The 12,701-nt window shown below is 49.6% G+C and overlaps 1 protein-coding gene across 3 annotated transcripts; it reads left to right on the forward strand.

Moving 5' to 3' along the window:
- Positions 1–766: 766 nt before the first annotated feature.
- Positions 767–11,903, forward strand: DYRK2 (dual specificity tyrosine phosphorylation regulated kinase 2). 3 transcript variants are annotated; one of them, XM_070370553.1, is made up of 3 exons: positions 767–1,284; positions 1,876–2,036; positions 9,989–11,903. In XM_070370553.1, the coding sequence occupies exons 1-3, from the start codon at positions 1,236–1,238 to the stop codon at positions 11,588–11,590; spliced, it is 1,812 nt and encodes a 603-aa protein (XP_070226654.1). In that variant the 5' UTR covers positions 767–1,235; the 3' UTR covers positions 11,591–11,903. The 3 variants fall into 3 exon arrangements, with proteins under 3 accessions (XP_070226654.1, XP_070226652.1, XP_070226653.1); XM_070370551.1 differs by lacking the exon at positions 1,876–2,036 and having other exon boundaries at positions 771–1,284; XM_070370552.1 differs by lacking the exons at positions 767–1,284; positions 1,876–2,036 and adding an exon at positions 2,418–9,906.
- The last annotated feature ends 798 nt before the right edge of the window (positions 11,904–12,701 follow it).

Genomic DNA, 12,701 nt, shown 5'->3' on the forward strand with positions numbered 1-12,701 from the left:
TTGTTAAGGAAATGGGAGGTGTCTTTGATGTTTATTTTTGCCTAGCAACCCACAGCCAGCTGCTTCCCCGGCAGCCGTCCACAAGCGCCTCGCTGCCTCCCCTCGTCCTAGCGACTGGAGAGCGGTCATTTGGTGTCAGTAAACCGGGGAGGGAGTATGTGTGGTGGAGGTGGAAGTGGAAGCGGGAGGGGAGCCCCCTCCTTGGCCCACGTTCTGGGTCACCAGGCTAAGGCTCGGTCCTCCAACGGGGCTAGACTTACCTTAGCCAGGTGACCCTTGCACAACTAAGTTATTTCCATGATCAGATGGGGCGATGGGGTGGTTAAGCCACTGGGACCCGGAAGGCGGGGAGGGGGGCGGGCAGTATTGTCTGTGAGCAGCCATTAGGTTCGGAAAGCTGAAAATGCATACGTGTTTGGGGAAAGCGCTCGGAAGAGGAGGGGGGTTTTCTGCAGCGATTTCGGTGGGAGGGAAGCGGTGGTGGGTTGCGCTGGGCGGGGAGAGGACGAGGCCCGGGAGGGCAGAAGGTCGTTAGCTGAGGCGCCGAGGGGAGCAGTGCAGATGGCCGGAGGGGGAGGCGAAGGGCGAGAGGAGGTTGCAGAGTTTTCCGGGGAGTGGAGGGGTGTCTACGCCGACGACTGGAGGCGGGGGCGAGCAGGGAGGGACTTCGGTGGGCGGCTAGGTGGGGGAGGGGTGGGCGCGGGAGTGAGTGGCGCGGCGGCGGTGGGGGAGCCCGGGGGCGGGGCCTGCCCGGCGGCGGAGGGAGCGGGGGCGGGGCTGCCCTCCTGGGCCGAGCGGCGCGCGGGCTCCCGGCGAGTGTGCGCGGGGGCGCGCCTGCGCGGGCCCGGGAGGAGGCTCCCAAGCGAGTCGGCCCAGGCGGCGCAGCCCGCCGCTCCCCCGCGCCCTATGTGAGGGAATCGGGGAGGCCCGCGGCGCACCGGGGAGGGCGAGGCATGTGCACGGGCCGGAGGGAGCTGAGGCCGCCCGAGGAAGAGGAGGACGGCGGCGGCGGCGAGGAGAGCGGGGGGCTCGCGGCGGCGGGCCCGGGCCGAGGGGATGCAGCGGACTGTGTGTGTCTGGCTGTAGCTGACGCGAGGCGGCGAGGAGGCGCCGGAGATCCGCCAAAGGGGCAACCAGGGGCCGGCCGCGGTGGCGGCCGCGAGAAGTAGCAGCAGGACGGGCGGCGGCGGCGGCGGAGACGGCAGCCTTGAGATGCATTTTCTTCTCCAGCGGCCATGTTAACCAGGAAACCTTCGGCCGCCGCTCCCGCCGCCTACCCGACCGGTAAGGAGGCCGGGGCCCCGCTGCCCGCGCCGGCCACCGGGCCAGCCCTCGTGGCGCCGGCGCCCGCTGCCAGCAGGACCTCGAACAAAGTCTGCGCCGCGGCTGGGCGGCGCGGGATTCCCCGGGTGGACGGCGCGCCCTCGCCTCGGCTCATTGTTAACACGCGGGCCCCGAGGCTCCTCGGAGCGGAGCCCTCCGGCCGGACAGGACCCGTTCCTGACCTCCCACTCTGGGGCTCGGTGATGCGGCGGCGCCCGGGTCGGCAGTCCAGTTCCGCTCCGGGCCTACGGACGCCAGCAGAGTGGACCGCCGGCCCGGCCCAGCCCGGCTCCCTGGCGGGGTCGCGAACTCGCTCGAGCGGGGGAACCCTACCTAACTTTGCAGCCGCCGAAGCCCCGCCCGCGGGCGCGCCGGGTTTCTGCGTCCCAGGCCTCCCGCCGCTCCCCCGGCGCTCGCACTCAAGGTCCCTGGCTCGGCCCGGGGCAGAGCGGGCTCCGCAGCCTGGAGGGGTGGGGTGGGGCGGGGCCACGGGGTCCCAGTGACTTTCTCCCCCTTGACCCTCTTTTGTCTCCTCCCGCGCGTGGCTGCCAGGCCGAGGAGGGGACAGCGCCGTTCGCCAGCTTCAGGCTTCCCCGGGGCTTGGTGCGGGGGCTCCCCGGAGCGGAGTGGGGACCGGCCCGCCCTCCCCCATCGCCCTGCCGCCTCTCCGAGCCAGCAACGCTGCCACCGCAGCCCACGGTGAGACCCAGCCCGTGGGCGGCTGGGAGGGGGACGAGGGGCGGGAGAGGGGCCCGGGGCACCAGCACCCGTACTTGGGGGCGTCTGCAGCCGGGAGAGGGGAGAGAGGTCGAAGTGCGAGTGTCTCCACGCCCCTGGCCAGTGGCCTCTCCGGGACGCCGCCCTCTGGAACTTGGGCGAGCCCAAAGCTGCAGCCACAAAGGAGGATTCGTGGCACGGGCCCCTCACTTCCCTTCTGGAGCCCGCCCACCCCTGCACTCCCCTTCCTTCGAACTTCCTCCGGCTCTTTTCCCCTCTTTTTTTCCCCCCGTCTTTGCTTCCTCGAGCTCCTTTCCCCGACCGGATAAACATCCCTCCCCCTCCGCCACCACGTTGGGTAGTGGATATTTATAGAAATAGATCTGTGTTAGGGTCAGCCCGGCTGTCCTGCCCGGAAAATAGATCCCCCAAAGAGCCTCGCAGGCCTGGCCTCAGCCAGCAGGGAGCACCGCCAATTGTCCCCCGCGTGTGGAAGCATGTTTTATGAGTGCTACAGGTTTGAACATAGCAGAAATTGTAATTAACATTAACAAAAATAAGAGCCGCAGCAGCAGTCAAAACAAGCCACCCCTGTAGGTTTCTGCAGTTGGGTATTATTCAGAAGGAAAGGGCCAGCTTTGCTTCCCAGGGAGGTGGGAAGGGCAGGGCACTTGACAGGGCCAAGAGGGAGGTGAGAGCCCAGCACCAGACCGGTGGCTGCAGAGATCAGCAAGCTGGACTTGACTTCAGCGTGTACCTCTTTTCTCAGTCCCAGAGAGAGCCCTTGGATGGTGGCTGACAGCCTAGCAGAGCTGTGCACCGGAGGAGGTGATGGTTTCCAGGGACTTGTTTACATATTCCTCTGAATCTTTCAGAGGAAACGCCTAAGATGGTTCTAAATGAGGGGCGCTTGCTAGGGATATGGCTTTGTTTGCCAAGTGAAAGTTAAGTTCTTGTAGAATAGGCCATTTCTAGCCTAGAGGGGTAGCTCTGAAGGTCATGTGCTATGCGGAAACTTGTTTATCAGGGGAGAATTTGTGAGGGAATGGCCAAAGTGGAATGTTTTCTGTTAGACCTGAACATCTGTGTACAGTTCCACAGGAAAATGTTTTCTTGTTAAATCTTTCTCTCTCTCCTCCTCTTTCTGTCTCTCATGACACATCTAGACCCAGGGGCTAAGAATTCACTGCACAGAAGTTAACCAATCTGTTGGGGCTGTGGTTGATGGAAGCGAATCAGTAGACTGCTGATTCTGCGTGTTCTTGTCACGGTGATGTTTTAGTTGAGAAATTGCCATTGGGTTTTAGGTGTTTCAGTTTGTTTGTTTGGTTTGGAATCATCTGACAACTTGGAAAGTATAACATCCAGTTTTTTTCCATGTCCGAATGTGATCACATGACTTGGTGTGACCTGGAAATGAAATACTACTGGGTTTGCATCTGGATTCTGGTTTTCTAAGAGTGGGCTTTGCTTGATCAGAACCTCTTTGCAAATGAAATGTGTATAAGATGATGGAAAATGAAAGGTGACTACTAGAGGAGTAGTCTGTGGGAGACCAGAAATGAAAAGATATGTGGGTGCTTCTCAGCTCTCCTAATGATAGTGCTTGTATTTTACTGTGGTGTCTATTTGATTCACCTAAAACTTCAGTGTGCCATTGATTAGAAGCTTGGTTTTGAAAGTATGAATTTTGGTTCTGGTTGTTGTTTAGTTTTGGTTTTAAATATTTACAGAATATCGCAGACTTCCTCAAATGGGTGAGTAAAAGGACCACGGGGTTTTATCTGGTTCTGCTCCTTCATTTTTTGGATGAGGAGAGCAGACAAGTTAACTGGTTTGGTCGAGATGCCTGAGCTAGTTTCTATGAAAGCTGGAGCTAAAGCCCAGGCCCTCCTGAGTTCAGCTTTACATACTGCTTGACTGCTAATTTTAGGAAATTGAACTGGTTTCTTTATAAAGGCACAAACCTTAAAGATCCATGTTTCTATACGTCTTTGAGATTTTTAAAAGTTTTTAGTTTTTAATTTCACAGGAGTTACAACTAGGAATAGCTATTAATGATTGAGTAGGGGAAGCATTATGCAGAAGAAACTAGTGTTTGCCTATGTTTTCCCTTGTGAGTGATGTAGTAGGTAGATAAATATATGACTGAGAATTATAAACTTTGGAATTTATCTAGTGCATTGCCCTCTTGTTCCTTGTCTCCATGGATATCTTGTACATTAGTCATTTTGTGTATCTCTTTTGGTCCTAAAAGCATACATACCTAGTAACTATTCTGATTCTTAATAGTTTTTTCTTTTTAATGTTTTATGGGGGATATTAATTTGCTTATTTTTAAAATTCTGAAATATTAGTATTGTATCACTTTTATAACTGCTTAATGTTTAAAGCACTCTCCAGTTACCAGTTTTACTGTTGTAAAATAATTGGAGTTGAAGAATGAATATTCCATTTTAAAAAATAGTAGAGTTTGGTAGAAGAAAAGTAGACATTTGACTCAGGGCCACACAGACCATCAGTGTTTGAGGAGGAGCTAAAATTCCGATCATTTTGGACTCAGTTCTATTCCCATAACACCATATAGCATTTCTAAGATGACTCCAGTGAAATTTGAAAACTCCCAGAAATGTTAACACAGGGAAGTATGTGCAATTTTCCCTTTTATTTTTGGAAGAGATTAAAACTACCAAATTGGCTAGACTATTGTTCTTATATAATTTTTAATGCAAAAATGTTTCATGGTCAACGAGGGCTTTTTTAGGTATCTCTGCTTTAATCCATACATTTTAGGTATCTAACAATTACATCCACTCACTGTGTTATTTTTAAATTCAACAGGCACTGTGCTAGATAGGCATTGGCCAAAAAGGAAAAAGCAAGTAAGAGGTTTTAAACATCCTTAAGTTTATGGTATAGTTCTGGCCTATGTATTCTGGAAATGTTTTGGCATTTCTAGGGTTTCTCCCCCACTCCCCCGCCTTTTATAGAACAGTTAATTGAGCTTCTGACCCAGGTTGTGATTGTAGATTCCTATGGTGTGTAAGACAATATCCTCCTTTACTGCTGCTGCTAAGTCGCTTCAGTCATGTCCGACTCTGTGTGACCCCATAGACGGCAGCCCACCAGGCTCCCCCATCCCTGGGATTCTCCAGGCAAGAGCACTGGAGTGGGTTGTCATTTTCTTCTCCAGTGAATGAAAGTGAAAAGTGAAAGTGAAGTTGCTCAGTCGTGTCTGACTCTTCGTGACCCCGTGTACTGCAGCCTACCAGGCTCCTCCATCCATGGGATTTTCCAGGCAAGCGTACTGGAGTAGGTTGCCATTGCCTTCTCTGCCTCCTTTACTGGAGCCCCTCAAATGAATTTCCTTAACATCTGGAAAGTTTTTAAGATTCCACATGTCACTTTTAGGTATTTAGTTGATGCTATTATTCTTTTAACGGGCTGTCCTTGCCTCCATGTCTCTGCTTATGTATTGCAATCCTAACTGAGTCACCAGGGACAAGTCTTGATTCCCTGGGTGTTAACTTCATGTTTTGTTATGAAGGTACAAAGGTAGTTGTCAAGAATAACTTAAAGAGGTGAGAGTTTAAAAGGAGTTACTGACATACGTTCTTCCATTCAGCAGAAATTGACTGGTGCTTACTGTATGCTTGGATTTATGTCAATAAGGATTTAAAAAGATAAGAGGTGACCCCACCCTGGAACTGCTCACATCCTGGTTGGTATATCAGGTTTGAAAACAGGTGTGAAATGAAATAAGTATTTTAATATATCAGTGCTCTGTAAGCACCCTGGAAGGGAAGGGGACCTTTTCAAAGAGGAGGTGAGAGTTGAACTGGCCATTGAAGGGTGAGTAGGAGTTTTCCACATGGCCCACGTTAACAAGATTTCAAGCAGCACTTGGAAAGGATGATAGTTCTAGCTCTCCTTTCAGTTCAGTTCAGTCGCTCAGTCGTGTCCGACTCTTTGCAACCCCATGAACCACAGCACTCCAGGCCTCCCTGTCTATCACCAACTCCCGGAGTCCACTCAAACCCATGTCCATTGAGTCGGTGATGCCATCCAACCATCTCATCCTCTGTTGTCCCCTTCTGCTCCTGCCCTCAATCTTTACCAGCATCAGGGTCTTTTCAAATGAGTCAGTTCTTCACATCAGGTGGCCAAAGTATTGGAGTTCCAGCTTCAACATTGGTCCTTCCAATGAATATTCAGGACTGATCTTCTTTAGGATGGACTGGTTGGATCTCCTTGCAGTGCAAGGGACTCTCAAGAGTCTTCTCCCAACACCACAGTTCAAAAGCATCAATTCTTCGGTGCTCAGCTTGCTTCATAGTCCAACTCTCACATCCATACATGACCACTGGAAAAACCATAGCCTGACTGGACGGACGTTTATTGACAAAGTAATGTCTCTGCTTACTCACTACTATACTAAGCACACTATGCCTTTTACCTTGTTTAACCCTCCTAACCCCCCTAATGAGGCAGCCTTGTTACCCTCTTTATACCGATAAGGGCCCTGAGGTTCAGAGAGATTAATTACTCAAGGTCATATAGTTTGAAGTGGTGGAGCTTAGATTCATTTCCCATGTGTCTAATTGAAAATCCCTGAACACCTAACCATTATGAAACATGACTTCACCGAAAAGAGAGGAATGTAAAAGAGAGTGGTGTCTCCATGGGTCGTAGGGAATCCAGCTTATTATTCTCAGAGAGAGTGTGACAGTGGTAGGTGACACTGGAAAGACTCAGGTCATTTAGGCTCAGCATTTTAGAACCTCATGTTCTTGCCTGTAAGTTCTTCAGTTCTTTGTGGAAATGGAGTGCCCACATGAGCCTTAAGCAAAGTCAAGGGCAGTGTGAGTGACATTTTCAGTGGTAACTCCAGAAACATCATGGAGAGGAGAGATGGTGAATTCTAGGCTTAGAAGCAAAAGGACACGTGAAGAGGCTGCTTCTGTTGTCCCAGTAAAAGACACAAGAACTCCAGGTGGGATAGCGAGGCTGGAGGGGAGTGGGTCAGTTAGAAATGATGGTGGGGCTCCATGGTGACTTGGGAAGGTACAGGAGATATGGAGATGGACTGAGTGACTATTCGGGAGGGTGGCTCATACGGTAAAGAATCTGCCTACGATGCAGGAAACCCAGATTTGATCCCTGGGTGGGGAAGATTCCCTGGAGAAGGGAATGGCCACCCACTTCAGTATTCTTGCCTGAAAAACCCCATGGACATTGATGCCTATTGGGCTACAGTCCATGGGGTCACAAAGAGTTGGCCACAACTGAGCACAGCAGCACAGCGTTTTCTTGGTCAGAAATGCAGGGTTATGGGAGGAAGAAGTGGTTTGAGTGGGAAAAGTGCGAGTTGAGTTTGAGTTGAGTTGAGTTACCTTGTTTAACCCTCCTAATGCCCCTAATGAGGCAGCCTTGTTACCCTCTTTATACCGATAAGGGCCCTGAGGTTCAGAGAGATTAATTGCCCAAGGTCATATAGTTTGTAGTGGTGGAGCTTAGATTCATTTAGAATCTGGGTTTCCTGCATTGAGTATTTCATGGAGAAATACATGAGGAAGGCAGCTGATCTGTAGTTGGACACAGCGAGTCTTGAGTTCAGGAGTCATGGATTGGGCTTGTCTAAGCTGGAGGTGTTCTGGGAGTAAAAGCCATGAGCAACTTGAGGCTTGAACCCTGGGGGAACCCTGGAACCCTCCTTGATTGCTGCTGTGGAAGAGACCAAGAGTAGATAGTTGGGAGAGACAGAAGGTCATCCAATTAATTGGAAAACTCTAGTTCTAGTCACTCAGCTTTTGTGATGGTATTTTAAATTATGCAGAACATTAAAATTGCTATTATAAAAATTGAAGTCGGTTTCTGAAGCTCAGAATGTTTTACTTTGCCCTCTTTTTAGAACTTCCTATGGCTCCAAGGTCAATTTTGTCCCCAATGAAGCCTCATGCTTTTGTACTGTGTATACTGGTAATGTTGGTTTTTCTTCTGAAATCTCTCCAGGCTGCCCTGAAGAGAACGGTTCACTAGGAGACATATATTTCTAATTTCAGGTCCTTTCATTCCTGGTACTTGAAAGACCACAGTGGGGAGGAGGAGAGGTACAGAGAGTGAGGCTTAGACAAAAAGCATTGGACAAGACTGTACTACTTTCATATATACATCCAGGACTTCCCTAATTCATTTTTACAAACTGCTTTGCTTTTGGCAAAGAATGAGGATAAAATAACTTGTCTGGCTACACTGACAGAAGATAAGTTCATTTAGCATAGAATACCATCTGTGAGTTTAGTAGAAGGGTTCAACTAGAAGTCTTGCAGAAATCTAAGAAGTAAAATCCCTCAGTCAATGAAATCCCACTTCAGACAGGCCCAAGTACTGAACTGTATTCTCCTTTGTTTTAGAAGATTGCAGAGAGAAAGCACATGCCTCAGATAGTACATCAGTTAAAATTTGAAGGTCTTGGACTCCTAGTGAGATTGACTTGGAATTTCATTTTGTAATCTAGGTAGTCCCAAACCATTTCTTGAATTATAATATTACATAGAGCACTTCTATGCATTTAGTGATATGTAAAGTCCAAGAGATAGGGTTTAGGAGATGATGGGGAAAATACTGAAAGTTTAGGACTTCAGCTAATTGACTGTATACTCCTGAAGGGCTGTGTGGCCAGACCTCAGAGAACACTGAATGAATGAGATGGATCGCAAACAGCAAGTTCATCTTTAAGCTTTCATATAAAAAAAATCACCTGCTGGGATGCTTTTAAGACTTGTGAGTTATTGTCTGAGGCTGGCAAGAATTCCTAACTGGGAGGGGATCCTGGCTGTTAGTTCTCTTCCACCCCTCACCTCTTGGCCATAATAATGCTTGAGAGAAATCCCAAGTAGATTCTCTGTGAGAAGGCTGGGGCCCCCTGGCTTATGCCTTCACTTTTGTTCATACAGGAATGTTCAGGGATGGCTTGTGTGCCTGAAATAGAAATCGCTACATTGTATTCCTTGTTGGAAAGCTGAGTATCCCAGCAGCCGGGAGAAATACATGTTTTGAGAGAGCCAAGCCATTGACCAAAGGAAGGCCCGCCGAGTGAGGCGGTTGGATTGTTGGGCTGGATGGCCTTAAATGGTCATCACAGTCAGTACAGCCCAGAGACTTAAAAATAGGTTTGGGGTTTATAAGATACTACAGTGTATATCTACATGGGAATCTTTTCCAGCCTAAAAGTACAATTCTCTGCTTCTGGATCAAGTACTTTCCTAGGTATAATTAGTTTGATTTGCGAGTAGTGGAGAAGACCAAGAATGAAGACAGCAGTGCTCTCAGAATAGAGCTAAATTCCAGAGACGGAGTAGTAAACAAGACTGACCTGGTCCCTGCCCTCATGGCAATAAAGAAGCTACTAAGTGAAGTGTGAAAAATGTTGTAATCCAGGGGCGGGAGAGCCAGTAGAGTGCCCATGTGTTCATGCTCTTTCTGTATCCTTTCATCGTGATATCAAGTATGGGTTGAATGGAATGTCTATGATACCACAGTGCCTGTGCTAAATGTTAGGTAGAGAATGATGACCAAGAAACCTGATCTCTGCCTCCACTGAGAACTTACTCTAAGGACCCTGAAAACATGTACAGCAAACTCTTTGTTAGGTGCAGCAGTTCTGGGGTCCTTTCTTTTTTTCCAGATCCCTCGTTTCATAGCCATCCCCAGCCCCTCAGCCTCTTCTGCCTTTGAGGCTCTCTGCATCACGACGTCCACTCTCCCTGTGGCAATGTTGGTGAGGTCCCTGCTGCGTGCACAGCTCTTTCCTTTGAAGAAACCTGATACCGACTGTACATTCAAACCAAGTTGGATTTCGTAAAGGTGGGGGTGGGAGCCAACGTATAAAATAGCCCTTTTGAACGAACCTCTTCTGTTCCATTGATGTTCCCTCTCTGAATTCCAGATTGGCGGCAGTAAGCACACAATGAATGACCACCTACACGTCAGCAGCCACGGACAGATCCAGGTTCAGCAGCTGTTTGAGGATAACAGTAACAAGCGGACAGTGCTCACGACACAACCAAATGGGCTTACCACGGTGGGCAAAACGGGGTTGCCAGTGGTGCCGGAGCGGCAGCTGGAGAGCATCCACAGACGGCAGGGGAGTTCCACCTCTCTGAAGTCTCTGGAAGGCATGGGGAAGGTGAAAGCCACCCCCATGACTCCGGAGCAAGCGATGAAGCAATACATGCAAAAACTAACCAGCTTTGAACACCACGAGATTTTCAGCTACCCTGAAATATACTTCTTAGGTCCAAATGCAAAGAAGCGCCAGGGCATGACAGGCGGGCCCAACAACGGTGGCTACGACGATGACCAGGGGTCCTATGTGCAGGTGCCCCACGATCACGTGGCTTACAGGTACGAGGTCCTCAAGGTCATTGGGAAGGGGAGCTTTGGGCAGGTGGTCAAGGCCTACGACCACAAAGTCCACCAGCACGTGGCCCTGAAGATGGTGCGGAACGAGAAGCGCTTCCACCGGCAGGCGGCCGAGGAGATCCGCATCCTGGAGCATCTGCGCAAGCAGGACAAGGACAACACCATGAACGTCATCCACATGTTGGAGAACTTCACCTTCCGCAACCACATCTGCATGACATTCGAGCTGCTCAGCATGAACCTCTATGAGCTCATCAAGAAGAACAAGTTCCAGGGCTTTAGTCTGCCTCTGGTTCGCAAGTTCGCCCACTCCATCCTGCAGTGCCTGGACGCTTTGCACAAAAACAGGATAATTCACTGTGACTTGAAGCCCGAGAACATTTTATTGAAGCAGCAGGGTAGAAGCGGGATTAAAGTGATTGATTTTGGCTCCAGTTGTTACGAGCACCAGCGGGTCTACACATACATCCAGTCCCGTTTCTACCGGGCCCCGGAAGTGATCCTTGGTGCCAGGTATGGCATGCCCATCGACATGTGGAGCCTGGGCTGCATCCTCGCAGAGCTCCTGACTGGTTACCCCCTCTTGCCTGGGGAGGATGAAGGGGACCAGCTGGCCTGTATGATTGAACTGTTGGGCATGCCCTCCCAGAAACTGCTGGATGCATCCAAACGAGCCAAAAATTTTGTGAGTTCCAAGGGTTATCCTCGTTACTGCACTGTCACGACTCTCTCAGACGGCTCCGTGGTCCTCAATGGTGGCCGTTCCCGGAGGGGGAAACTGAGGGGCCCACCAGAGAGCAGAGAGTGGGGGAATGCACTGAAGGGGTGTGACGATCCCCTCTTCCTTGACTTCTTAAAACAGTGTTTAGAATGGGATCCTGCAGTTCGCATGACCCCTGGCCAGGCTTTGCGGCACCCCTGGCTGAGGAGGCGGCTGCCAAAGCCTCCGACGGGGGAGAAGACGTCTGTGAAGAGGATCACTGAGAGCACTGGTGCTATCACATCCATTTCCAAGTTACCTCCACCTTCCAGCTCAGCTTCCAAACTGAGGACTAATCTGGCACAGATGACAGATGCCAATGGGAATATTCAGCAGAGGACAGTATTGCCAAAACTGGTTAGCTGAGCTGAGCCCCCCGATGCTGGTAATTCTGAAAGATACGACATTGCTGAGCCTTATTGGGTTGAAAAAGAGTAGCTCAGACCTGTTTTTATTTGCTCAATAACTCGACTCATTTGTATCTTTTCGGCACTTGTTTTAATGTAAGAAAGTTTGTTTTGTTTTATAAAATACATGGGGACAATGCTTTAAGTTTTTATACTTTCTGAAACTGTTTTTGTGTTCTAAAAGTACGATGAGCCTTACTGTAATTAGTGTGGCAGAGTAATAAACATCAGTGGCAGGCCATTGATCACATCATGACTGCCGCGCATCTACAGATTGGTGTCAGAGACATTCACTATGTCTTCATGGTTCATAGTGTATTCTCCCCAAGGTGATTGCCTCTGAAGGCCCCCCCGCCCCCAACAAGCCCTTCTCTCTCCACACTCCAGGGTCATGCACAGGTGCAGCATGTCCTGCTTTGTTTTCCATAAGTTACCTGGGTGGTAGTGATGGTGGGAGGAGGATGGTCAGGACGAAAATGATATTGTAAGAAAAATTGCACCTTAGAGGTTTTTTCCCCTGAAATAGTGCTCAGAGACAAAATCCCCACAGTTGAAATGCTCAGTTAGCATTTTGACGTTCTAAAGGCCAGCCAAGCAAACCTGGTGGATGAATGGAAACGCGTGTGTCCCTCCAAATTCTCCAATGTAATCAGTGAGCCATTTTGCAAAGAAGTCTCGTTTAACAGAATTTGGTTTTGCACCTAAAGTTAGAAATGTATTCCATGAACTAACTGTTCTTCCCTTCTCTTTGCTTTTCTCCCCGCTGTTCCTCTTTCACCACACATCTGTTGCTTGCATCTAATTTCTTTTCCTTCCGTCAAATACATATCCCAGACTGTTAATACAGAAAAGAGACATTTTTAGCTGTGATTATGACCATCTTTTTCATATTCCAATTTAAAAAAGAATAGCCTAGCTACTTAAAGTGGGGATTTCCATAGTCCAAAGACAGTTTAGCAGACTCGAGTGAGTTCACACTTCAGGTGCCACAGTAAGGTTCTTGTAGCCTGGGAAAGCATCACCTCTTTAAAAAGAAAGAGGATTGAAAATCCTCTTCTTCAACAGACGTC

This window comes from Bos mutus, chromosome 5 (assembly GCF_027580195.1).
Source record: "Bos mutus isolate GX-2022 chromosome 5, NWIPB_WYAK_1.1, whole genome shotgun sequence".
Classification (NCBI taxonomy): Eukaryota; Metazoa; Chordata; class Mammalia; order Artiodactyla; family Bovidae; genus Bos; species Bos mutus.